General features: G+C 44.8%; 1 protein-coding gene across 1 annotated transcript in view; it reads right to left on the bottom strand.

The window, feature by feature from the left end:
• Actr3b (actin related protein 3B) overlaps nt 1-27,969 on the bottom strand; it is a 102,663-nt gene that overhangs the window by 56,970 nt on the left and 17,724 nt on the right. Inside the window, exons 2-4 of the mRNA XM_051152204.1 lie at nt 15,360-15,415; nt 2,087-2,211; nt 596-706 (exon numbers count right to left, since the gene is read on the bottom strand). Coding sequence (XP_051008161.1) covers nt 596-706; nt 2,087-2,211; nt 15,360-15,415 — 292 coding nt within the window. The remainder of the gene's footprint in view (nt 1-595; nt 707-2,086; nt 2,212-15,359; nt 15,416-27,969) is intronic.

Below are 27,969 nucleotides of genomic sequence, written 5' to 3'. Positions count from 1 at the left end.
AGTAAGATCTAAAGACATCCTGGCTGAGGTTTCTCTGCTATAACGGAGTAACAGTCTCAGCACCCAGTTACTTCTCCAGGGCACGGGAAGGCACGACAGCCTCCCACTCACACCTCCTTCTCTGGACCTTGTGCTGGAGGTCACAGTTCTTACCTTCCTCCCAATCTAAGAGACCCACAGAGAGCTCAGGCACACACGGCAAACCCCTGGCAAGGTTCCCAAGACTAGCTCCTAGTTACAGGAGAGGCCTCTCCCTCTACTACTGAACAGAAACGCATGAAGACTCTGAAGAGGCAGCACACAAAGTTGGACAGGCATCCTGGGGCACCAAAGAGCCAGTTGAAGACACATTACTAAAAGACAGGTCCACCTCCACGCTGCTGAAGTGGACAGCCCAGGGCAGCCAGGCTGGCCTTCTGCTCTGCGGGTGATACGCCTTTTAGATTCTGGATGTTTTGGTTGAGCTTTCTGATATTTGTCCCTAAAGCAGCCTGATTCACGCCAATGTCTTCAGAAGGATTTTGTGCTTTAAAAAAAAAATCTAAGTAATTTGGAAGTCGCAGGACTATATTCCCCCTTGACTCCAACTACTCACCATTAAAAAATAATGGTCCTCAGGTTCAGCACGAAGATACTTAAAGACCACTTGTTCCATGAACCTTTCCATAAGATCCCAGTCTTCCACGATGCCATGTCGTATGGGCCACTGGAGCAAAAAGGACACAAACAACAGCTTCAGCGCATGAGTGCAGAGGAGGCTGTGGCCCAACAGAATATAGGCCTCCTGGCAGGAAGCTCACAGTGACGCACATAGAAACAACATACTTTAACAAGGACCTAGCTAAATGCTGTGTTTACCACATCACCTCTAAGCACATGGAACTACCTGGGCGGCAGCGGGCAGACAGAACCCATCGACCAGGCAACTCCCTCTGGCCCTTTGTTTCCTATAGAAGACTTGCTTAGCTGGCGAGCAAGTGCAGAAACAGGAACTACTACGCAGTGCTGGTGGGACTGTAAACCGATGCAACTATTATAGAAGGCAGTGTGAAGGTTCCTAACAAGAACCAAAAACAGAACTACTATATATGTACCGCACGGGTATGTACCTGAAGGTCTCCAGTCCCTAAATCACGGAGATATATGCATGTCCATGGTGATGCTGTGTACTCACAGTCGCTAAGAAATGGGACCATGTTAGGTGTCTATCAACAGATGGAGGGATTCTTCTTAAGTGTAGTACATATACACAATAGAATTTCATTTAGCCATTAAAAGAACTGAAATCATGACAAATTTCAGGAAAATGGATGCAAATGGAAATTGTAAAAGTAAATAAAATAAGCCAGACTCAGAAAGACAAATACTACATGTTTTCTCTGTATATGGAACCTAGATTTAACTCTCTCTCTCTCTTCTCTCTCTCTCTCTCTCTCTCTCTCTCTCTCTCTCTCTCTCTCTGAAAGCAAAAGGTGTACCATGAGTGGGGAGGAAGTGATCTTAAGGAAGGAGAAAGAAAAGGAAACTAATGGACTACATGTGTCATGAGAGCAAAAAGGAGGAGCCTTTGGAGGAAGAGAAGGAAGCAGCAGGAGTAGGCAGGTAGATGAGGTCATCAGAGGAAGTGGGGGTGAAGAAGAATAAAATAAGAAGGCATGTGCGTATGAAAACGTCATAATGCAATCCACCACTTTGTGTGCTAAGTTTAAAAAGTGATTTAAATTATTTTTTAAAAGAAGTGCCCACTTTTATATCAGTGTTTCCTCGTACTTACTCAGTCTGCAAGTTTCCCAGTCTGACAGGTGTGTTAGTCAGCCTGCAATGCCCCCAGAAGGGCAGATCTTGCTGGCACAGCTGGCGAATGTGCAACTCAGTGCTGCATTAACTCACTTGATTCTCCTCCTCAAAACTCCTCCTCTTCCCAACTCTATTCAACTAACACCTCCACCCAAGCCTAAGAAGGAAGCCACATTCCACAACTCACAGGTCCAATTCCCAGGTGACCTATGGTTTGCCTGGGACACTCCAGGCTCTGGCCCTGGCTCTGCACTTACACAAGCACACTCACTGCCTGGCACAGCTTTACCTTGGTGGCGTAGGTAGGTTTATCGATGGCTTCATCCCCTATGAAAAAGTCAAGGTCATCAACGCCTCTCAACACCCTCCTTTGGGCTTGATCAACTACCTTTGCAGATTCTCTGATGGCGATACCTGAAGGGAAAGAAAACGGTTTTCTTTCACAAAGACACCATCACTCTCCACGTGTTACCTTAATTGTCGGGAATGGTTAACATGATCTGTATGTTTGGACAAGTCCAGTAAACGGGGACTGCTAAGGTTGCGTCCGGGGTAGGAGCTCACAGGAGACACAGGAGGAGCACATGAAGTGACAGAGGACCAAACAACTCTTCTCCAGCATTATCTCAGTGCAATGCAAGGGAACTCTTTAATGCTGGCTCAGAAGCCTTGTTATTAAGCGGCCTCGCCTGGAGGAACCCCCTTAAGAAATCAGGCGATGCTGTGGACCCATACACCCACCACATACACGCTGACTGTAAATACAGCTCGGGGGAGGGGGACCAACTTCTATACAACACAGAAGAGGAGGAAGGGAAGGTGAAAAATAATGTGTATATGCTCTTAAGTCATTTTAATAAAATGACATCAAATAGATTTTAGATATATAGTCTAATTATAGAGAGGGGTAACAGTGACTTCCAATTAAAATGAAAAACTACAAGGTTATGGGCTGGCATCCGTTGCAAAAAGAGAAATACAACATTCAAACAACCATATCACAGAAGAGCTTAACAGTATGTATTTGCAACTATACTTAGTAATAAATAATCATATAAGCTTCGCTCCAGAATTTAACATCCAATAAACTGTGAAACACTTCACAAAGACTCCATTTGCATTAACACTCTTAACCCCTGGTCCCCAATTGGAGCTTCCTTCAACTCCTCCTCATCAGGTCTCTGTGGAATGCATCCCTTCCTTGGAAACCGCCCCTGACTGCCTGGCAAGTGTGGGCATGCTCTCAGTGCCCACTGGCCCCTCAGACTTGCAAGAATGCATTTTTCACTAAGAATGCTAACCAGTGCACCAAAAAGACTGGGGACACCTCCAAGTCAGAGAGTATAAATAAGTCTTCTACTTCTCTAAGGGCAGGGATGTGCAAATCACTAAAGTAAGAAGCACGCAAAATTACGGAGCACCGCGCTGCTCCTCTGTGTGTGCAGGGTCACAGTCCTCCCAGGAGCCTCTCAGTAGGTAACTCCTTTCTCAACAGTCAAGGCCGTGCCGCTTCCAAGAGACAGAGCCAAGCTTTGCTCCTAAGCAGCTGCCACCAGTGAGCACCAGGAAAATGTGTGTCATGTTAACATCCTACTCTACTGAAATACTGATTGTGAGTTTGGAAAATGTTCACACTATGTCAACTCATTCTAACATAAGCCTAATTCTGTAACTCCGCCAACAGAACCTCCTAAGGGGTTTAATGTATGTTTGGTAAAGTCACCGTCACCACTGCCAATGAACAGGAGTGTCAACTGAAGTTCCTCAGAGTTCCACCATGAGAATTCTGTGTGCATTTCAAAAGGGAAGGCACGTACATGATCTGTCTAACAGGACCTAGCCATCCCAGTAATGTGGCAACCTCACAACACCAGAGTCCCTTTGCACACAAAGCTGAGTACTTGCCAGCCAGCTGCCCTGCAGGAAGTGCTCTCCCCGTGAAAGGGGACACCACCTCCTACGCAGGGCTGCAGGACTGCAAACGCACATGGACAGACACGCAACAGGGCCACAGCTGTACCAGGGAATAACATTAACCACCAACAACCACACTGAACACCACACTGAAAATGTGCCCGAACACTTAAGAGGCAGCAGGCTGGGACCACTCTAGGGAGAAACCTCGGAACACTGTGACAACGGATTCATCCAAGAAGTGAGCTTTTAAAAGTCACTCTAAAGGAGTGTCAAGAGTGAATAGAGGTGCAAGTTGAAGGATCCTCTGTAGAACAAATTGTGAGAGCAACAAAGCCCAGGTGGGGTCCTAACCCATCTGACGTCAGAGTTGGCCAAACTCTACCAAAGCCTTACACAGAGCTTCTAAGTGGCCTTTCAGAACCCCAGGCAGCAGCTCCATGTGGGTAACTTACAGGCCACTCCATGTGCAGGCCTGAGGTGGTCAGCCAAAGCAGGGGGCAGCTAACCCTGGGCAGCAGGACCACGGTGGCTGCTGTTATTTTTTTGTTTCTACTAAGCTTTTCAGCTATAGAGGTGGGAGGGAAGATAACAGAGCAAAATTCCAATGTTTGTGGAAGCTGAAGCATTCTAGCCTGTTAGTCTCAAATTCATTTACCCTAGCAAGTTGAAGCCTTTGATATCGCTACACAAAGCTGTCCTCTACAAAGCTCAGCTATGGACCCAGCCAGCTGAGATAAGTGAGTCTGTAAGTGTGTGTCAGCCTCATCATCCTACACTGCAGGGAGCCCTGTGCGTCCCATAGGCTGCAGGCTGGACTCCCCATTACTTCCGCAGTGGGACACTTACAATGAGTCCAGTTATAGACCTCTCTCAAGTTGTAAGGTACTAGCTTTGCTGTAAATGTATCTTTAAAATTATTCCAGGGATGACAAGATGGCTCAGTGGTGAAGGCACATGCCACCAAGCCTGATGGCATGAGCTCAGTCTCCAGGACCAATGTGGTGGAAAGAGAAACTAACACCAGCAAGTTGTCCTCTGACCTCTGTGTACAGCATGGCACAAGTACGTACACACACACACACACACACACACACACACACACACACACACACATACACATACCAATAATAATAATAATAATTAATAGTAATAATAAATAAGTAAATACAAAACATTATTCCAAAATAATTAAGTATACACATAAATTATTACTAAGTAGATCTTCTGACATCTTCAAGTTATTACAGAGACAGAATTAAAGAACATTTTAAGAGTGAACTGGAAGCTAGGCATGGCGGCGCACACCTTTAATCCAAGAATTTGGGGAGGCAAAGGCAGGTGGATCTCTGTGAGCTTAAGGCCAGCCTGGTCTACAAAGTGAGTCCAGGACAGCCAAGGCTACACAGAGAAACCCTATCTCGAGAAAAAAAAAAAAAAACAGTGAATTGGATGTCTTTTTATTTTTTATTTTTCCTCATAAGAGCATCATGAAGTAATGGTGAAAAGAGAGGACACAAGAATGGCCTGGAGAGATGGCTCAGTGGTTAAGGGTACTCATTGCTCTTGCAGAGAACCTGGGTTTTATTCCCAGCACCCATAAGGTGGCTCACAGCCATGTGTACCTACAGTCCCAGGGAAATCTAGCACCTTCTTCTGACCTCTGTGGTCAAGAAATGAATGTGGTACACAGACATTCATGCAAGCAAGATACCCACACACATGAAATATTTTTCTCAAAAAAAAAAAAAAAAAAAAAGACATAGAGATGTTTTATCCTCTGGCAAGAACAAACTTAATCATGTATAAATTTCACATTAAACTGTCAAGCCAATATAACAGACTGTGAGATAGTGAAGGAAAAAAGATCCTCCAATGCATGGCATCACTCAAGTCTGGCAAGAATCTGAGGACACAACATGAACCAAAAGAAAAAGGAAAGCTGTATCCCCACCAAAAAGTAAAAATTAAAATTAAAATAAAGACAGAAAAACAGACATTTAAATGACAATAAAGTAAATCTTATCCAGCCTAGAAAACTAACTCTAGGCTGAAGGCCAGGTCATAACAGAGCTAAGTTTGGGTGGCAGGGAGGAAAGTGGGGGGTGGGGTAGAGAGGGAGGAAAGAGAAAGGAGGTAGGGGAGGGAGATGATGCTTCTTTTAACAATATATGGCAGGCAACGGAATGCAAGCAAAGCAATAAAGACACACTGAGCCAGGGGTAGTGGTGAGGCTCTAACCTAAGTCACCCAGCCACCCCAGCAAGCTACAGAGCCCTGAGACCCTCCCCACTCACCCCTACACAGAGACCCTTTCCAACTAGGTACCCAAAATGGCCATGTGGAAGACTTGCACTTTGACCCCAAACTGCCAGAAACAAAGAGGTATTCCCTCCTTAAAATAAGATAAGGAATCTCATAGCATAATAAACTGAATTTCTGGATTTAACTTTTTAAATGTAAACTTGTACCATAGCAAGAATCAGAAACATCAACCTAAATAAGACAACTGCCAGGTAAGATGGAGACGGCACAGATATTAAATTGCCAAACAAGGGCCTAGAACAAGATCATAACATTCTTTGGGTGAATCTCAAACAAAGAACTGAGCACACACATTATATCAAAGTTGGTTCCCCCCGGAACAGAATAGTATTTTAGTGTCTGGTTGGTTTGGCTTTGGCTTTTGAGACAAGCTCTTCCTGCTATGTGGTCCAGGCTGGTCCTAGGCTCTCCATCTGCTGCCTCAGCCCCCTAAAGGCTAGGGATACAGTCCTGGGTCATCCTGCCCAGCTCCCAGATCGGTTCTTTGCTTCTAGTTTATTTTTCTTTTTAGTTTTTGTTTAAGGCAATAAATATGATGTCCCCAGGCTGGCTTTGAACTCACTATGTAACTAAAAGTATCTTTAAACTTAGCTGGGCATGATGGTATCTTTAACCCCAGCACTTGGGAGGCAGAGGCAGGCAGATTACTGTGAGTTCGAGGCCAGTCTCATTTACAAAGCCAGACCAGGAGAGCCAAGATAACACAGAGAAGCCCTGTCTCAAAAAAACTAAAATTAACAACAATAATAACAACAACAACAATAATAATAATAATAAATCTTAAACTCAATAACTTTCTATTTATAGAGAACACTTTCCACTCTACTGAGCCATTCCATTTTTCTAATGACTATATATACAGCCTAAATTACAATATATCCGTAGATGTGTACAAACTATAAATATACACCATACTTACAATTTTTCTAAGCCAAACTGCATTATCCTCCTCTCTTTCTCCCCTGTTCTTTCTTAACTTATAATGAATTTGTTTGAAAGGCATTTTCTTCATGAGCAAAGACTTGGATGCACGTACCCCTTTCCCCCCACTTTTTTCTGTGAAATGGGTAATACTGTCCCCGGGGGAACGTTGCACAGTAAAAACCAGTGTAGTTATGACCCACTATGTGTTTTTATTTTGAGTCGTGCTTCCAGGAGCTGAGTTTGGCTGAGTGTGTGTGTAACTCGTCAGTTTGTTTGGTGGAGTTCCGCGGGTGCCACCCTTTGCACTGCTGAAGGAAAATCTTCCTGACTTATTTAGCTTTTTTGCGGCTCTCAGTATGGACAAAGAAACAAAATCCAAATGTCCGTACAGACTTGTTGTGTTCTATAAATACTAAAAACGTGTTTTCTGTGTGTGTTTTATGTAGTCATGAAGTATTTCCTTAAAGTGAGCTTCAAGTATGCAGAAAGTAACTCTTTGTTTGGCAAGTTTGGAGTAAAGATAAAATAGTAAGAAACACTGTAAATGGCAAAGCATCACAGCAAAACTGAAGGAGTCCATGTTTATAACACTACACTGTCTTTAGAAAAAAAAATTAAGTGTCTAGGTCATGTTTTATTATTTAAAATCATTGCCTTAAGTTTTTTGTTCAGAAAAATAAAAATGTGAATACCATGAGCACGAAGAAAACAAGCACTCCTGATCCTCCAGCCTTTCCCTCTCCTGTGCTGGTTACAGGCCTGTGTCACTAGGCACGGCTCTTAGAACATTGTTGAAACTTGAAATAGCATGGCCACGTAAGCCTATATGGAACCATTAATGAAATACTAAAACTGTACTCTCTTTAAAGTCAGTAAGACCTGCTAGCCCCTAGTCTAATTACTATTTTAATAGAAGTTTTAGCCCCCCCAGCAGGATGGCCTGAGGAGTAAAGGTGCCTGTCGCCAAGCCTGATGACCTGAGTTTGACCCTTGGGTCCTGAAGTGGAAGTTTCTAGGTTCTTTAAAAACTCAATTGTGTAATGTGATGTTTTTCTGGACGCTGTCTTGTGAGAAGGCATATGATGTTTTGCTGAAAACAGACACATGAGAGGGCACACGATATTTAGAAAGAATTTAAATAGAGCTCCACAGACAGTGAGATGACTCATTTGCATGCTATGCCATGCAACACTTTGTCGGTCTTCAGCGGTCTTCGCTGATCTTCACTTTGTACAGAGAAATGCACCAAAGAACTTCTTGTGGTACTCCCGGCTGATTCTGGCCACTTCCACTGACTTGTGCTCGTCTGGCAGAGCCTTGTTTTTCCTGCTGGATTGTGCCACCACTATAGATTTGTGTTGCTGTTTGGTGTTTGCTATTAGACTGAACTGCTGGTATGCTGACAGCAAAGACTGGAATTGAATCACTCCAAGGAATCCAAGGAAGTATTTCTTTGGGGCAGGAAAGGGAGTTTATAAGACAGGGTGTCTCTGTGTAATAGCCCTGGCTGTCCTGGAACTTTCTTTGTAGACCAGGCTAGCCTTAAACTCACAGTGATCTGACTGCCTCTGCTTCTGCCTCCCAAGTGCTGGGATTAAAGGTGTGCGCCACCACGCCCAGCCCAAGGAAGTACTTCTAAACAGGTCTATAACCCCCTTTTTCTATTAAGCTCCTTTCTCTCCTGCCTCTGGTCAGTGGATTAAAAGGAAGGTAGAAGCATTTAAGAACCATAAATATAGTAGGTTTTGAAAAATCTAAGCCTATAGGGTCCAACTGGGTAGAAGCGGAGAACTGGCTCTTGTAAGCTGTCCTCTACTTCCACATGCCCACTGTGGCATGGGCACCCCACACGCAATAAATAAATAAATGCTCCAAAAGAACAAACAAATAAAAACAGCCACAATAAGAAAACACAATTAAGACTAGAATTAGAAGCCAAACAACTGTTCCTTGCAGGCAATACAATGGCCTGCCTGCAGATGGGGCTGGGAAATGCTGAGTTTGTTCCCCCAGCCCCCATGTAAAGGCCAAGCAGAGACTTCGATCCAGAAGCCCACTGCTGAGAAGGCAAGATCAGGAGTGCACTGGCTGGCTGGCCAGCCTAGCAGAGTTGACAAGCTCTAAGAGAGATCCCTGTGTCAAAAACTAAGGTGGAGAGGAGTAAACAGAGACAATCAACATCAACCTCTAGCCTCCATACACAGGCATTCACATATAACACACACACACACACACACACACACACACACACACACGGAGGGAGGGGTGTGGGGGGTGGGGGTGGGGGAGCCCCTCAGGGGAGACTATCTGCAGACTACCAAGCAAAACAAATGTTGCTGGGTGCAAAGACAACTTACAAATCTCATGAACGTTATTTTTATGATTTGTTTTATTTTGTTTTCAATTATGAGTGTGTCTGTGTCTGTATGCGGGATGTGCATGTGTGAATGCAGATGCCCACGTGGTCCAGAAGAGGGTGTAGGATTCCCCGACGCTGGAGTTACAGGCGGTTGTGAGCTGCCTGACTTGAGTACTGGGAACTCAATGCAGACCCGGGAAAGAACAACACGAGCTCTCAGCTGCTCCAGGCCCAGAGTGTCCTTACATGGCCAGCAATAATTAATTAGAACACTTAATTTAAAAAATAAATTCACACACAATAAAGCATAAAAATCTCTGTAAGTAAATCTACCAAAAAGCATGCAGAAGAGTTTAAAGAACATTATAAAACATTACTGAAAAATCCACAAGATATGAACAAACAACGAAACATCTATAATATATATGTGTGTATTATATATATATATATATACATATATATATATACACACACACATACATACATGAACAGGAACTGAATATTAAATTCTTATCCATGAGTATCAAATTAAATTTACAAACTTTAAATTAGTCTATAAAAGAGTATCTCAAATCAAGACCTCATTCTTTTTTTAATTAACTGATTATAAATTTAAAGTATAAAGGAAGAGCCACAGCATTCAAAAAAATGAAAAATCAAGCCCACAAGAGAATGGCAATGGGACATGTCATCAAAGCATGGTGGCACACACCTGTAATCCTAGCATAGGGCAAGCATGGTGGCACACACCTGTAATCCTAGCATAGGGCAAGCATGATGTCACACATCTGTAATCCTAGCATAGGGCAAGCATGGTGGCACACGTCTGTAATCCTAGCATAGGGCAAGCATGGTGGCACACGTCTGTAATCCTAGCATAGGGCAAGCATGGTGGCACACATCTGTAATCCTAGCATAGGGCAAGCATGGTGGCACATGTCTGTAATCCTAGCATAGGGCAAGCATGATGGCACACATCTGTAATCCTAGCATAGGGCAAGCATGGTGGCACACACCTGTAATCCTAGCATAGGGCAAGCATAGTGGCACACGTCTGTAATCCTAGCATAGGGCAAGCATGGTGGCACACACCTGTAATCCTAGCATAGGGCAAGCATGGTGGCACATGTCTGTAATCCTAGCATAGGGCAAGCATGGTGGCACATGTCTGTAATCCTAGCATAGGGCAAGCATGGTGGCACATGTCTGTAATCCTAGCACTCTGAAGGCTGACACGAGAAGATTAAAAGTTCTGAGATATATGATAAAATCTTGTCTCAAGAAAACTATTTCTGAGCATAAATGTTACTTCCATGTGACAGAAGAGGAATATCAAATCTGAATGTACTTTTCAATCACTGGTGCTGGGGCAACTGGCTTGTACTTGGAAAATAAAATCAGCTAGCTATCTTTCATACATATTCAAACCAACTCAAAAATACAAAATTCCTTATGCATTCTTTGGAATGGGAATGAGCTTTTAAAAATAGAAACATTACAAGCTGAACAACATTGAAATTTTTGACTCTATCAAAATTTTAAATTTCTAGATGTCAAAAAAATCACTTTAAAAATGTCACAGTGTGCTAGGAATGTAGCTCAGTGTTTAGTACACACTAGGTTTGCACAAAATCATAAAATAAACAAATAGTCACAAAATAGGGACACTACCTGTCACAAGTCGGTACATAATATCTAGTGTCCCTATGATACCCAAAATGATAAAAAATGCAATTTTAAAAATAGACAAAGACATGGACAGGTAATAAATCATGCTTGGCTTTACCACTAATTAGAGGGGAAAATCCTAAAAGCAATGTAGTTCACATTCATTGAACTCAAGGGAAAGCAGACCCTCTCTCGAGCTGCCAGTTGGCTGAGGTCAACACTGGACTAATGAGTGACAGTTGCACAGCTGCGATGCAACCAGAGCATCTCAGAGCCCTTCTCAGGGAAATGGTCCCTGTGCTTAAGGAGATGTTCGCTACACTGTTGCACAGCTGCCATGTAACCAGAGCATCTCAGAGCCCTTCTCAGAGAAATGGTCCAGGTACTTAAGGAGATGTTCGCTACACTGTTGCACAGCTGCCATGTAACCAGAGCATCTCAGAGCCCTTCTCAGAGAAATGGTCCAGGTACTTAAGGAGATGTTCGCTATACTGTTGCACAGCTGCCATGTAACCAGAGCATCTCAGAGCCCTTCTCAGGAAAATGGTCCACATGCTTAAGGAGATGATTGCTACACTGTTCTGTATAATTGGAAAATATTCAAATTTTTAAAAAGTTAGCTGGACATAATGGCCTGTGTGTGTCATCCCCACACGGGGAGGCTGAGGTAGACAAAAGGAAACTAAGTTGTACATCCACGTTAAACTGCAGCATTAGACCTGCATACATCAGCAGTGGTAGATACTAAAAAAACAACACTGAAGAGAGTTTAAGATAATGCTGAAACTTTGCAGAAAATCAGTTTTTAAAAATTCACAGAACAGTGGACCTTTGTGTCTAGGATGTACAGCTGAAAAAAGATTAAAAACCCAGACAGAAACTAGCTACCAGAGGAAGGGAGCAAGGCAAGAGAGGGAAGGGGGCTGAGACTCTGCCTGTAAGGTACAGATCACAGATAGCTGTCATCTAAGACTTTCGTGCTGATCTCAAAGCAGGTGTACGCACATCTCCCAGGACCCCTGTCACATGCAGGCCAGCACTGGCCAGCACTCCCTTCTGTAGCACGTGAGGGATGTGAGGATGGGATATTAGTGTGCTTATTGTGGGTAGAGGGTCCGGGAGTCCTGCCTAGATTTCCTTTTATAAATTATTACCCAAACTAAACTTTTAAGGCTATACACACACCTTTAAGCTCAGCAGTCAGGTAGACCTATGTGAGTTTGAGGCCACCTTGGTCTACATAGAGAGCTCCAGGCCAGCCAGGGCTACATATAGTAAGGTCTATCTCAGGGAAAAAGAAGGAGAACAAAAACAACAAACCCACTACCTCAGTGCCCCGTCTGCAGTGAAGCTCTCACCTAGCCATGAGCTGGCAACTTTCCCAGCATGCAATGACCACAGGAAACTCGCTCTCTGCCACCACTCCCTGTTCCACCATCCTGCTGCGGTCACCACGCTCTCCTCAGCCTAAACCCTGCAGCAGCTCCCAATAGTCTCCACCAACCTCAACACAAATATATATTAAAACGAATAAACTTCCTCTGAACAATGAGGCCAGGTCTACATAGACTCTGCAACAAACAGACACAAGTAGAGCCTGGGTGGACATACCGCCAATCTAGTCCCAGTACCCAGGCCCTGAGGGAAGGCCTCGGACTCTAAACATTCCCAGTGTGCACCCTAGGAAGACAATCCAGTCTTTTATCGCGTGGCTTTTCTCCAAACTTCAGCCCCATCTCCTGCCAAGCTGTACGGAGCTTCCACCAGCTTCCACTTCTCCACATCCACATGTGGACTTTAGCCTCTTGGGATCACAGTCTTGCTCCAGCGCTCAACACACACCCTCCCCACCCCCCACCCCGCCACACCTCTCTTTTCCTCCACTTGCCCATCCTCCTCTCCCCCCTCCGGCTCTCTCCCCACTCCGTTATCCCACTCCTCCTCCCACTCCCCCTCTCCCTCCTGCACTGTGGGACACTATGGGTCTACTGTACACCAGGCAGGCTCTCCTGCTGAGCTCTGGATCCCCCTCTCCTGAAGCCACTTGATGAGACCCCTGCAGACGGAAAAACAGTTCCACTCTCAGCACCCAGACACACAGGTTATCCAGGGTAACTGATGCCCAGTACCTACAGCAACACCCCTCTGTCTGCCTTAACATCTTCAACTGTGCTTCCGGCAAGGTTCTACCTTGAGAGTTTCCGGCCCCAGGAGATGGCTCAGTACTTAGAGCACAAACTGCTCTTACAGCGAACTTGCATTCATCTCCCAGCACCCATCTCGCACGGGCTCAGAACTGCCTCCAGCTCCACCCCAAAGGGAATGGATGTCCTCTTCCAGACCGTGCAGGCATCTACACTCACTCACAAGTGCACAAGCCCACACGTACACGCACACGCATACGCACCACGGGCGTACATAAATTACAAAACAAAATGATGAGGACAAACAGTTGGCTCACTAGTTGAGAGCATGTGCCCTCTTCCAGAGAACCTAGGTTCAATTCCCAGCACCCACACTGTAGCTCAAAACCATGTGTAGCTCAAGTCACAGAGGGTCCAGCACCTTTCTGGCCTCTGCAGGCACTGCATACACATCACGCACACACATATGTGCTGGCAAAACACCTACACACATAAAAATACATAAGTAACATTTTAAACAAGTAAGTTTTTTTTAAATATTACCATCCTATTACTCCCCGTCCTTTGACATTTTTATTCCCTTCTAGCTTTTTCCACCTCTAAGGCCCCAGCAGCCCCAATCTGAGCACTCACTTGTCACAGATAATCCTGCTAATAACAGCCTTCGGCTCCCTCCATGAGTGATGACAGGTTAAGTGGTGTGGCCACCTGAGTGCTGCAGAGATTTAGATGGCAGCATAGCAACGCAAAGGGGACATGGTCAGTTCTTTTTAGCTAAAGAACTTAACAAGGTTAAAAAATCTAATCTCTGTTCCAAAAAACCAGAAAGCCCAACTTGTCCGCTCAACATGGAATGACCATTCATCTTAATAAAACTCACAGTGGCTGAACGCCATACAGATGTCAGAGGTCATGGGCCTAACCACGCCTCCACGGAGGGAAGCCCAGCTGCACTTATGACTGTATTTGGAGACAGGACTTTTATGAACATAAGTGAATTCTGAAAGGTCACAAAGGCAGGGACCTAATGTAATTAGAGGGGTGACCTGGTAAGAACGGATAGGCGTTCTCACACAGACACATACTCTCATAGAGAAGAAGTGACATGAAGCCACAACAGGAAAAAACATAGCTCCTCTGTAAGCTCAGAGAAAGACATTCCACCAGACACCAACTATGGCAGCACTGGAACTTGGACTCTGGGCTTCCAGAACTGTGTTGTGGGTCTGTTGAATAAGCCCCCTTGTCTGTTACGTATTAGGTGGCCTTACCAGACAAACACTCCACTTTATGAATTTAAAATGTGGACACGGCCAACCAATAATACCCATCACCTGGAATACCCCGTGTGTGGCATCTACACACCCCAAGAAAGACTATCCAGCAAGCATAGAATTAGAACTTGTGGCTTCAGTCTCCTCAAGGAATCTAGGGTGCACTATCTAGTGATCTGATGCTCACCCTAACCACAAAAAGGCTTTGGCCTTGAGCTGAACACATTCTAACCAAGCTGGCCTCCCGTGACATCCAAGCTGGGTCCTAGGAGCTCAGCAGTGACATCCGGGAAGCCAAGCTTTCCTTTGGTGCTGGCTTCGTCCTCCTCTCCCTTAGGTAAACTGTCTGTGGGATTCATGCCAGGGAATTCTGTTTCTTAAGCCCAACCAGCCCTCAGAGAGGCTTCTACGGGCAGTAAGGAACAGGTAGGATGAGCTCAAGCCCAGTGGAGACACCTTTACTGATGAAAAGTTAAACAAAACAAGACACTTCTGAGTGGTGGGTGCAGTCGGAAGACCTCTCATTTCCACAAAAAACAAAAACAAAAACAAAAACAAAGGAAGAATTTAAAAAGAGTCAACAGTGATTGGTGCCATGCGCAGACACTCAGCCAGGTCAGCAGAACTGCCTGCGATCAGCCTTAAAGGACCAGAGCGACTGTTCCAGGCAGTTGGGACACTTAGAACACAATGAAAGGCCCCTGGCAGCTTCCCGAGGTGGAACTAAAAAGCCAAGGACAGAGGAAGGAATCGAAGGAATGAAGGACAAGCGTGCTGCTAAGGAGGATCCGGTCACAGCCACCTCCCCGAGCAACACTCAACACAGGCAGCCCTTCCCGGGAAGTGGAGTGCTGGCCTAAGAGAAGAAAGACACTGAGAACATTAAAACAGCTTCACACACAGAACCGGGATGCTTTAAAATGCCTTTAGGACCCAAGGAGGAGCTTTACTTACATGACGGAATAATGAACTGTGGCTCAGTGTTGCCTGCGTAGCCAAGCTTGGTATACCTAAAAGCACAAAGTCATCAACACAGGTTTAGATGGCAGTGCTCCCGACCACATCCCACACATGCCTTTCATTATAAGCACTTCAAGCCCTAAAACACCAAGCCTAGAATACTCGCTTCAAATTCAGAGAGAGAGAGAGAGAGAGAGAGAGAGAGAGAGAGAGAGAGAGAGAGACAGACAGACAGACAGACACAAACAAGCAAACTGAGCTCACTGAGAGTCATCTCAAAGCAGTTGTAAAGCTTACGATGCCGGCTTGTTGGTACCACAACGGAAGTGTGACCAGTACTTCTGTCTGCATCTCCGTCTCCGTGCCCTGCCACTCACTGAGCAGCCATAGGCTTTCTGACCCGACCCAGATCACAGAGAAAATACAATTGCCCCGGTTTTGTAGGTAGGAGACCTGGGGCACTGAAGAGTTAGGCTGCCCAGACTAAAGAGCTGGGCAGCTAATTCCAGCTGGGGGGCTCTACAGAAAGTACTTCCCCTGCTTCCTGAGTCCCGGAGCGTCAAGAGATTGATTATGTGATTTCCCTCAAATGCCATGGCATATGTCGAGACGCAGCTCCTGCAGTCTCCTGAGGATCGGCCGACAGGAGCATTGCTTTACCGTCTCACTTCAGAAGAAGCCCACTTTCTGTCAAGATACGCTGGGAGCTTCCAAAAGTCTTTACGAAAACAAATGCCAAAGTACTACTTTCTGTTCCAGAAGCGTTCGATAATCTCCTAAATATGAAGGGAGGAGGGTGAAACATCACTCGGGCCATCTGCTGGAAGGGAGCAGGGGAAAGCAGCGTTGTGAGCTGAGGACCAGTCCCCCTCTCTCTGCAGGGCTGATGGCGGCAGTTGGCAACCAGCCTTTGTTTACAGTGGGTAAAACACTTCCCGGGACTAGGAAGACAATGAATCTGTTCTGATTTACATGTTATTTCAAGATGCTTGATATTAAATGCTTCCACTTGATATTCCTAAATCCTCCCAATTTTATGATTTTTTAAAAAATATACTTTGCCATATGCTAGCTTTGGTATTTTTGAAAGCTGAGTGAGTTTAAAAAAAAAAAAAAAAAAAAAAAAAAGCAAGCTGGTTGCCCTTATCCCATACCTATTGTCCACCCTCCTTCACGGGGCAACAGGAGAGAAAAAGGCCAGACCCTGAGACGCCCAGGCCCTACGGGATAAGGCCCATCCGAGCCCCTACCAGGCTACAGGCTACAGATCTGCGAACAGGAATTAATAACCAAGAGGATCACATGGTCTCCTGTGTCAGGGATCACAGACCCAAACGAGACAGTTTCTCAGCCACCCAGAGCCTGGAGGCTCTGGAGAATGAAGGCAACGCAGACTGAACGGGAGAATCCAAGACCTGCACTGCATGGTGGCGCAGCCTATAGTCCCCACACGAGGGAGGCTGAGGCAGGAAAACAGCAAGTTCAAGGCCACAGTGAGAGACTCAGACAAAGACAGCCAGCTCGTCCCCAACGTGGCCTGATAATCAATCTGGAGGCATGGCCAGAACTGAGTTACTGGGCCAAGGCTAAAAGGCTTACTGAGCCAATAAGCAGGCCAGGCATCACTAAACCCAGTCTAATTGTATGCCATTTACTCACTATCTACTCTCCGAAAATATGGCCCTGCACATAAGTTACTTAAACAAATCCATTCTTCCACACAGTTAGCTTATGAGTTGCTGGCGTTTGTGGCTCTACCTCTGCTCCCTGGGCCAGTACCTGGGCAGGTACCAGAATGTCCTAAGTACCTGCTGACTGCATTCATGCCAGATGCTGAGATACTGGGAGCAGGACCGGTGCTTAACAGGGAGATGCTGGAGATCATGGGAAGAAAAAGCTATGAAATGGGGGGGGGGGGGGCTGGGGGGTATTAGGGAGTGGGGGGTCTGATCAGATTCTTATGACTTACTGTTCACATGAGAAAAGACCTACTACATATAATGGGTTCAAAATATGGTAATATGTAGGCATTTACTAATATTAGATGCTAAGTAACATTCATGTTAACCATATATTTTTTTTTAAGTATTCTGTGTTGTTATTTAAGGCTATGCCCTTTTTGTATGTTTTTTTTTCTTTCTCTTTTTAAATTTTTTGTTGGTTCTTTGTGAATTTCACATCATGCACCCCAATCCCACTCATCTCCCCCTCCCCTCATGCTCAGCCTCCACCCTTTGCTACCTCCTCCCCCAAGAGAGAAAAAAAATCTCATCATGGAAGCTGCAGTGTGTCACAGTGTGCTCCACAGTATATACCCTTTGTCCACACTTCTTTCATTGCAATGAGTCATAGGTCTGTTACAAGGCCTCTGGCTTCTGCTACACTGTCAATACTGGATCCTCACCAGGACTCCTCTCAGATATCCTGTTGCCCTGTGTCAGCTGCCCTGTGACATGGAGATCCTGTTGTTTTGGATCTGCAGGAGTGGCCCCATCATGCACTCCAGTAGTTCATAGATGGGGTAGATGGTGGGGTGGGTCAACTCAAAACCCTGGGTCTGAGCCTGAGTGGTATCTGAGATGGCCAGCCCACCCAGTAGCTTTCCCACTCTCAAACCCGGGGCATGCTCCCTGGCAACCCCACAACCAGGGCCAGCTCCTCCCTGCTGTCCAGGTAAGGTGCAAAGCCCACCCTCCCAAGTGTTGCAGCTGGTGAGAAACATAGCCAGCTCTCCGACTCTCATGACCTCAAGGCCAGCTCTCCCGCCTGCCATAGATGGTGAGGAATGAGGAAGGAGAGGAGGGTGGGTATCCCTCATCAAGGCAACCGCCCAGCAGACAAGAGGCAGGGCCAGCTTTCCTAAGCTCATGCCCTCTGGCCAGCTCACCTACAACCCCCACATCTAGGGCCAGTTCTACTGTCCTGCCGAGGTGAGGTGCAGGGCCTGCTCTCCTGCTCTCAATACCCCATTGGGGCCAGCTCCTGCCTGCCATAAGTGGCGAAGGCAAACAGGAGGGGAGGGCATCTCTACCTTGATAACACCACTGAACAGCAGACAAGTAGTGGGGCCAGCTCTCCCATACCCCACTACTAGGGTCAGCTCTACTGTGCTGCCCAGGTGAGGTGCAAGTCCCACTCTCGTAAGTACTGCAGCTATTAAAGTGGGCTTGGGGGGGAGTTGTTTTGTTATTGTTATTGTTGTTAGTTTGTTTGGTTGATTGGTTGGTTGGTTGGTTGGTTTTTCAAGACAGCATTTCTCTGTGTAATAGCCTTGGCTGTCCTGGACTCACTCTGTAGACCAGGCTAGCCTCGAACTCACATTGATCTGCCTGCTCTGCCTCCCGAGTGCTGGGATTGCAGGCATTGTACCACCACACCTGGCCTGAAGGGTTTTTTTTTTTTTGTTTTTTTGTTTTTTTTTTTTTTTTTTTTCATGATTACTTTGCCCCAAGCCACAATGATCACACCACCAGAGGCAGTCTGACTTGAGGACTGGTGAAGATGAAATGGCCCTTAATGGTGACTCTGGTAGACACCATATGTCCTTAAACAGCTCTGTCTCATCTCCCTGCCACAGTATTCTTCCCTGGACCCTACCTAACCAATGCCCACAGCCACAAGACCTCAGACTACAGAAATGGACAGGAAGCCTTATGACCCATGCTCTAAACGTCAGCCAGAACTGTCAGCGCCATTCAGAACACCTGCAGTAGCATTTTGAAGTCATGCATCTGTTAGCACCTGTCTCCCACATTAGCACCTGTAGCACCCAAGGCAAACTACCATAAAGATATATTATATTATTACATGCTGAACTGTGAGACTCTTTCCTACCCTCCATGGAGTACTGGAGCCATGAGGGGGGTGGGCATGCGGGGAGGGGCGGTCCCATTGGCAAACACAAAGACTATAACCATACCATAGTAACTAAATGTTTTTCAGGTTTCCTTTACTGTTCTTTATAAAGTATCAAATGCCTTTGACTTCTGTTGCTTAGAATAATCATAGTGTAAGGAATATCTAACACAAAATTTCAAGGTCCAATTTTTAATAAATTCTTTTTTTTTAATAAATTCTTTATCAATATAAACTCCCACCAAACAACTCTGAGAATCTATGAATTATAACTGCAAAAGCAAAGTAACCCATAAGGTATCTATCTGCAAAAGCTTTCCAAAACATGCTCCCTCAAAAAAGCAACAAGTAAAACCCAATCCTTAAATATGGAAAGTTGTGAGGTGGGGGTACTGTGGAACTGGGAGGAGCCAGTCAGGAGCAAGAGTGGGGCTAATGTCATGTCCAACCCCAGAAATCTCATCTCAAGTGGGGACCACTCTCTCCCCTGCCTTTGGCTTGCATGTCCTGGCACACGTAGCCCTGCACCCACTCTCACCTCTGCCCACATTAGAGAGGGTCATGTAATCCTGGTCATGTCAAACTTCCCCTCTCCTTATCAGGTCATGTCCAGCAAGCACCTGGAATTTCTCTGTATGCAAATAAGGCATTTCCAGCACCTTAGCCCTGGCCAATGATGTACACTCACCCCAAAAGCCTCTACGCATGCCCCAAAGGTTTAAATAGCCTTTGTCCCCTGCAATGAAATGAGCTGTTCAATGACACCTGCCCCCAAGTCTGCTCTCATAGCGCTCATCCACAACCTAAGGTCTCCATCACCCCCAGCCATTCCCACCTCTGTTTCCCTCTCAGGCCACTGGTCTATCACACCATTAAGGGAGAGGGAGTGGAGTGAGAACAAAGAGTGCTCAAAGTCCCATTTACAACCCAAGCTTATGTAGCTCACACTGTTGTGTCATCTAGAACACTGAGACGGTAAGGAGAAACAGCCCAAAGACCTTCAGAATGGTCCTCAAAATGTCTGCCTACTAAAATCATACCTTCTAATAGAGGTTTTATGTGGCTGCCTGGTCTGCTTTATAGCGTAAGCAAGTTTCAGATCATCTGAGCAGACACCTGTATTTCAACATCCTATCCTCTTTGCCCCCCAAGGATTCTAACTGTCAGCCAGCCTAGAACAAATCCCCAGACCTACCCTACATCACATGCAAACACCTTTCCATTTATGCAACATAAGCGCCCCAACCTCACGGTCACATTCTAACAACTCACCACTCACCACAGCCACCGAATAAAATACATCGATATGTTGAAGTTTAATACTAACCAAAAGTCCAAATGAAAGGACACAGGCACAATAATTAGAGCATACTGCTTAGGCATGTCATTAAAAAAAAAAACATTTTTATTTAAAATATTACACAATTTACAAGTAGAAAAATAAACTAGGCCCAACCAGCAACAAAAAGAACATAAGCTTATGACAAAAGCATTTAATCCTTGCAGAGTGTAGTGCTTTGATTAAAAAGGCCCCTATAGCCCTATAGGAAGTGGCACTATTAGGAGGTGTGGCCTTGCTGGAGGCAGTGCATCACTAGAGGGTAGGCTTTGATGTCTCAGATGCTCAAGCCACATTCAGTGTTGCAGTCACTTCCTGCTCCCTTGCAAATCCAGATGTAGGACTCTCAGCTACTTCTCCTGCACCATGTCTGCCTGCATGCCACCAAGGCTTTCTACCATAATAATAATGGACTAAACCTCTGAAACTCTAAGCCAGCCCCAATTAAAATGTTTTCCTTTATAAGAGTTGCTATGGTCATGGTGTCTCTTCATAGCAATAAAACTCTAAGACAGAAGTGGGTACCAGGGATTGGGATATTGCTGTGATGGGCCTGACTGTGCTTTTGTTTGGAGGAATGTGGATTTTGGGGCTTATTAGAAAAACAATTGAACATTTTAAGTGAAGCTTACTGGGCCATCCTAGTAAAAACATGAAAGACAGTGGGGCTGAGAGTAATTTGAACTGTGAGGGCCTGGATCAAGAGGTTTCAGAGGAGAAGAATATTAATATATGGCCCATCATTCTTGTGATATTTTGGCAAAGAATGTGACTCCTTTTGCCCTCGTCTGAAAAGTCTGTATGAGGCTAAATTGAAGGATTTTGGATTTGTTGCACTGGCAGAGGAAATTTGAAAACAGCCTAGTACTGACTCTGTTATGTGGTAATTAGTATTTACTCTAATGAAGATTTATAATGAAAACAGCAAGCCAAGCAAGGAAAAAAATGCAAAATATACAGTTCAAGGAGAAAAGGAGCACCAGGAACTGAAATGGAGTTTAATCCTGTGTTCAATGAGCTAAACAGATTAAAGAAAATCCTGATTTTAAATAAAATAAAAGGAATGGTGACCTTGGGGCAAGATCCTTTCCAGCTAAAAATCCAAGTTGTGAAAAGAGATTAAAGAAAAGCTTAGGTCCAGGCATGGTGGTACACATCTTTAATCCCAGCACTCTGGAGACAGTGGCAGGCAGATCTGTAAGTTTGAGGCCAACCTGGTCTACAGAGTGAATTTTAGGATGGCCAAGTTTAGGCAGTAAAGGAACTCATGGAAAATGGAAAGCTAATGACGACATAACTGAACAAAGAGGCATGTTCTAGCCACGGAAAGCAGCAGAACTTGGCAGCATCAGTCATGTGGTTCTGGATTTAGAGTCAAGTATACAAGAAAGGGGTTATAAACCTCCGTCCATTAAGGAAAGCCCCTGAGGCCAGGTGTGTGCCAGGGGTATCCCTACATGGAAGCCTGGAGAGGCCATTGTGTGAGGCTATGAAGGTAAAGCCTGGGTTGCCTTGGAGACCCCAAAATTTTGGAGATGCCAGAGGTGCAGGAGAGCTGCCGAGGAGAGCTGCTAACGGGGAGCCAAACCATCCCAAGAGAAAGAAGTGTGTTGCAGTCAACAAAGCTGAAAGGAGCTGGAGAGCTAAAGGGCGCTTTGACATCAGACATGGAGATACAGAGTTTGGAGTCTGCCCAGCTGGTTTTCAGTCTTGCTGTGGTCCAATATTTCCTCACTATGTTCCTTTTTGGAGTGGTAATGTATATGCTATGCCATTATATGTTGGGAGTATGTGATCTGCTTTTTGAATTTGATTTTTACAGGGGATTACAGTGAAGAGACTGCAGGAATCTCAGAAGAGAAATTAAACTTAGCTTTCAAACAAGTTTGAGACTGCTATAGACTATGGGGACTTTTGAAGTTGGATTAAATGCATTTTGTGTTATGATATGGACAAGTCTATAGGGGCTAAGGGGTGGAATGTAGTGGTTTGAAAAAAAATGGTCCCCATGGGCCCTTGGAGAGTGACACTATTGGGTGTGGCCTTGTCAGAGTAGGTGTGGCTTTGTTGGAGGAAGTGATCACTGATGAGTGGGCTTTGAGGTCTCAGATGCTCAAGCCATGCCCAGTTTGGAACTAATTCCTGCTGCCTGTGGATCCAGATGTAGACCTCTCAGCTACCTCTCTAGCACGGTGTCTGTCTGCATGCCACCATGCTTCCCACTGTGATGATAATGGACTAAACCTCTGAACGGTAAGCCAGCCCCAATTAAACGCTTTCCTTTGTAAGAGTTGTTGTGGTTGTGGTGTCTCTTCACTGCAATGAAACCCTAAGACAGAAAGCAGTGCCTAGGGCTAGGGATCTCCCACACTGTGACAGATGAAGTCTAGACATTTCTCTACTAAAGTCAAGATTCAGCCAAAGAAACTACAGCTACCGCTGTAGGAAAACTAGATTCTACAAATCACATGAAAAACATATATACATAGATACACACACACATATATATACATACATACATACATACAGATATATAACACATAAACATTGGGGGAAAGGAAATAGAAATAATTTTTAAGATTTATTTATGTTTATTAAATGTGCACAAGTATTTTAGCTGCATGTGTGTCTGCACACCACATGCACACTGCTTTTGCAGAGGTCAGAAAAGGGCACCGAATCCTATGGATCTGGAGTTGTAGACCATGTGAGTGCTGGAAACCAAACCCGAGTCCTCTACAAGAGTGTCCTGAACCTCTGAGGCACCCCTCCAAGTGCTAAAAAAATATATATATAATAAAAATAATAATACATAATGTATTCTATGACTATATTATAGGAAATATATTATAGAATATATATTATATACACATGCCTGAGGAAAACTAAGCAACAAACATAAAGCAATAAGAAATTCAATAAAATGACAGCTACTAAAGAGACAAAAACCAACAAGAACACCTGCTGAACAAAAAGATTTCACTCAGAACACCTCAGACACAGAGCACCAGCCTTAACACTGAACTACACGTGTGAAGAGCTCTCCATACACACAAGCAGACACTGACGCATCCTAACACAGGCAGAAACATCAGCTGTCGCCAAACCCCTCTGTAAATTATTACAAACCATTCAAATGTGGCTAATATTGAAGGTGGGGGAAGCTTCTGCACTAGGGATGATGGGAAATGGAAGAACAATGCAAGGGGCAGCTTCACATTATCTGTGAAAACGTTCAGTGTGTGGAACCTATTGCACAGCCAGTAAGTGTCTAAGAATTTGCATCATGAGAGCATTCTACATGCATGGGGGAAAGAAAGGTCACCATAGCACTATACCAGACAAACACCAGCAAGACGGTTCTTTGGAACTGGCAAAACAGAGAGCATACTAAATAAATTGCAATCCTTTCAATAAAACAGTAAACAGTAACCCAAAAGGGGTATCTGTCATTACCATCACAAACAGATACACAATATAATTGATACAAGTGCAAACAGTAGCCAGTTGTGCTGTGAGGCAGCTTCCTAGCACCACAAAACTGAGTTCAAGTCTCAGAAGCGGCCATGTGACTTCAGACAAACAAAGTAATCCCTCTACACGCACTTCCTTTATCTGAGACCACTCTGGGCCTCTCAGTGTTTACACTTAACTATTTGGGGAAATATTTCCTAACTCGAAAAGCAAGCATGATCTCATCATCAATGTTATTTTTGCATCAAATAGTATCTTATACATACTTTCTCCCATGACTTACACACAGTCTCCAAATTTAGTGTCTACCAACTAATCTTTTGTGCATAACTCTTCAGGCACTAATATTGACATCTGTTTGTATAATTGATGACTTCCTCGCTGTTGCTTATCTTGAGTCATACAGTCATGATATACATTGACATAGAATGACATACATCCTAAGATTTGTCATGTGTGTGACTATCATGGGCCATATTTACACAAGCACATCACTAAGGTAACCTCCCACACTGGCATAGCCTTGGAAGCACCAGCATGCACACACGCAATGCACCGAAACACACATTTTTTTCTGAACTGTAATTAGTCAAACAAGCTGGGCGACCTTATCTACCACAACTTTCCCTTCAGGCACATTCCTCATGTTTCTACTTTGAAAGTCCCCCACACTTACTGAACTCTATATTTTTCTGCTGGTTGTCATGTATGTTCTGAATCCCAAGGGAAGAACCACACTAAACCAGGCTTTCCCAAGCATGTCAACTTTCACTGGATAAAATGGGATAAAATGAAATCGGCACCTAGGTGGCCGAGGCAGGAAGACTGACTTGGGTTTGAGGCCAGCCTGGGCTACACAGTAAGTTCCAGACCAGATTTGCAGTGAGACATTGACTCCAAAAAAGAAAAAAAAAAAAAAGAAAGAAAGAAAGAAAAAAAGAAAAGAACATAGAAAGGAAGGAAGGAAGGTAGTTAATTTTTGTATTAAAAGCCCTTGCTTCTGTGTTTGAATACTTCCATTCAAAAGCCAGCAAGAATGCCAGAGGTAGGCATCACTCTCAGAATCACGTTTGTAAAGACAAGAAGAGGAAGCTTAAGATGGCACACATTCAGCAGTGTTGCAACACAATGACAGGGGTTCTGCGTCTGCTCTCCAGAAGAACATTCCCTCCAGGTTCAAAAATCAGAACCAAAGGTCTTCCCTGAAGGGGTGGACGTGGAGTCACAGTCAGATGGCAGAGGCAGGGGGGATCTTGAGAGTCCTAGGCCAGACTGGGTCTAAACAGTGAGTTTCAAGCCAGCAAAGTCTACATAATAAAACCATGTCTCAAAAAGGAAAAGAAAAGAAAAAAAGTATCCACTGAGGTTTCGCTCCCTCTCCTACGCCCAACTCCGCTTTCTATTCTTGTCCTTTCTGTATCTCTTCCGCTACTGCTGTATCCTTATCTGCCCTACACGATTTAAACAGTCCTGGAACAGACTCTCCCTCTTCCTGGGAAATGCCACTATCTCTAGCCAGCACACGGAGACTTAATTCTGCTAAGTCAGGAGAATTAGGTGACTGAACATACTTCTATATAATCAAAATTCCTCCCACAGCCATGTGTCGTGAGCAGAGAAAGTGACAATGTACGTTCAATTATTTTATGTTCCCAAGTGGAAATGTTACATCTTAAAACTGTTTCCCGTCTTTATGTGCTGCTCTGAAACCGTACCCTGGAGACGGTCCTTTGGAGTGAGACCCTTCTACAGTCCTGTCTCAGTCCCTAAATTTCAACCATGGCTGCTCTAACCCCACCCCACCCTCCGAGATATCACATAAAACTGTTGTCTGTTCTTAATGGTACAGTCTTTAAACAGCACCTAATTCTTATGCTGTGCCCTGAAAACACTCGACCAATTTTTAGCATGTTCCTTAGGTTGCTTTACAGAAAACTACAGTGTCTGCTGATGGAACAAAGAGTTGCTATGTGTTCAATTTTATTAATTTTACCTAAATGCATTTGTTCTGTTTTTTCAAGACAGGGTCTCACTCCATAGCCCTGGCTGTCCTGGATCTCACTATGTAGACCAGGCTGGCCTTGAACTCACAGAGTCTGCCCTGCCTCTGTTCTCAAATGCTGGGATTAAAGGTGTGCACCAAACACACTCGGTTTAATCTTTTAATCTAGTTAATCTGCCTTTATTAACTCACCTAGTATACTTGTATATTTCTCCTCCCAAGTGTTTCTTTTTTCCTTTGTAAGGTATTTGGTAAATTCAGCACAGTGATGGACTGCTCCTTAGTGGATTCTCAATATTATAAGACAATATTTTAACTGAATGCTGAGGTGAACATGAGCTAACTTCCTTCTTTTCCAAAGTTCCCTAGAACCAAAGAAAAATGACTTTTTAAGTCTGCACTGGGGTTGGAGAGATGACTCAGCAAGTAAATGCACTTGCTGCTCTTGAAGAGGACACCTCAGTTCAATTCCCAGCATCCAACAGTGGTTCACTAGTGTGGTGGTTTGAAAGGAAATGGCCCCCATAGGCTCACAGGGAGTGGCCATGCTGGAGGTGTCACTTGGGGTGGGCTTTGAGTCTTCAAATGCTCAAAACCCAATGTTGCTCTCTCTTCCTGCTTCCTGCTGCCTGCAGATCCAGATGCAGAACTCTCAGCTCCCCCTCCAGCACCATGTCTGCCTGCACACTGCCATGCTTCCCGCCATGATGATAACGGACTAAACCTCTGAACTGTAAGCCGGCCTCAATTAAATGTTGTCCTTTATAAGAGGTGCTGTGGTGATGGTGCCTCTTCACAGCAATAGAAGCCCTGGTTAAGACAACCACCATCTGTAACTCTAGTCCCAGGAGACCCCAGGCCTTTGTGTGACCTCCATGGACACCAAGCGTGCATGCGGCACACATACTTATATGCACACAAAATACTTACACGCAAAACAAGATGGGTAAAGTCTAATTTTTTTTTTTTTTTAACTCTGTATGAAGCCACAACGAGAGAAGAAACAATAGCAAAATATGGAACAGCCCCATAGGCTTGCAGAGTTGAATGCTCAGTCGCTAAGAACCAGCATTGCTTGAGACGGATTAGGCAGTGTGGCCTTGCTGGAGTAGGTGTGGCCTTGTTGGAAGAAGTGTGTCATTGGGGCAGGCTTGGAGGTTTCAAAAGTTCAAGCCAGCCAGGCCCAGCGACTCCCTCTACCTGCTGTCTGTTCCCCAGGGTGATGGCTCCCTGCACACCACCATGCTTTCCACCGTGGTGATGACAGACTAAGCCTCTGAAACTGTAAGCCAGCCCCAGTTAAACAGCCTCTATTAAAGGCTTTCCTTTGTAGGAGTTGCCATGATCATGGTGTCTCTTCACAACAACAGAACGCTGACTGAAACAGAATGCTAGCTGAAGCAAAAGCCACAAAGGAGACCCAGATGCTCAGCAGCTGTGGCCTCAGCGACTACACAAATCCCTGTGGGGCTGGAAGAAAAGCTCCAGGGACAAGCGATACTCTAGGCCAGTTTTGTACTCGGGCCTTGGTGAGAACACTTCCCCGTGCCAGTGCCTGCTGCTCTGGATGCAGCTCTGTCTGCAAGGCGATTTCTCTGCAGCACTGGAGAAAGGGTGCCCAGAATGAGTGACAGGACTCAAGGTACACTGCTATCAAATATTCTTCTGAATTATGTTAGAAATGGATCGAAGCTTCATAGGCACGGGGCCTTGGAACTGAGCTCTGGCACCTTAATCAATCAATCAATCAACCATTTTTAATTATGAAACATTCTTTCAAAGCTTTAGCTTTGCATTCAAATAATACCCCCTGCTTTCTTTTAGTCTGAATTTGTCTATTTCCTAATTATTTTATTTTAGGTGTAAATCAAAACTCAAGTCTTCCTCGATACATTGTAAAGGAGGAAACAGACGGCAGGTAGCTCTCGTCCACT

Source organism: Acomys russatus, chromosome 10 (assembly GCF_903995435.1).
Source record: "Acomys russatus chromosome 10, mAcoRus1.1, whole genome shotgun sequence".
NCBI classification, from domain to species: domain Eukaryota; kingdom Metazoa; phylum Chordata; class Mammalia; order Rodentia; family Muridae; genus Acomys; species Acomys russatus.
The sequence above is the reverse complement of the archived record's forward strand: the minus strand, read 5'-3'. Positions and strand labels throughout refer to the sequence as shown.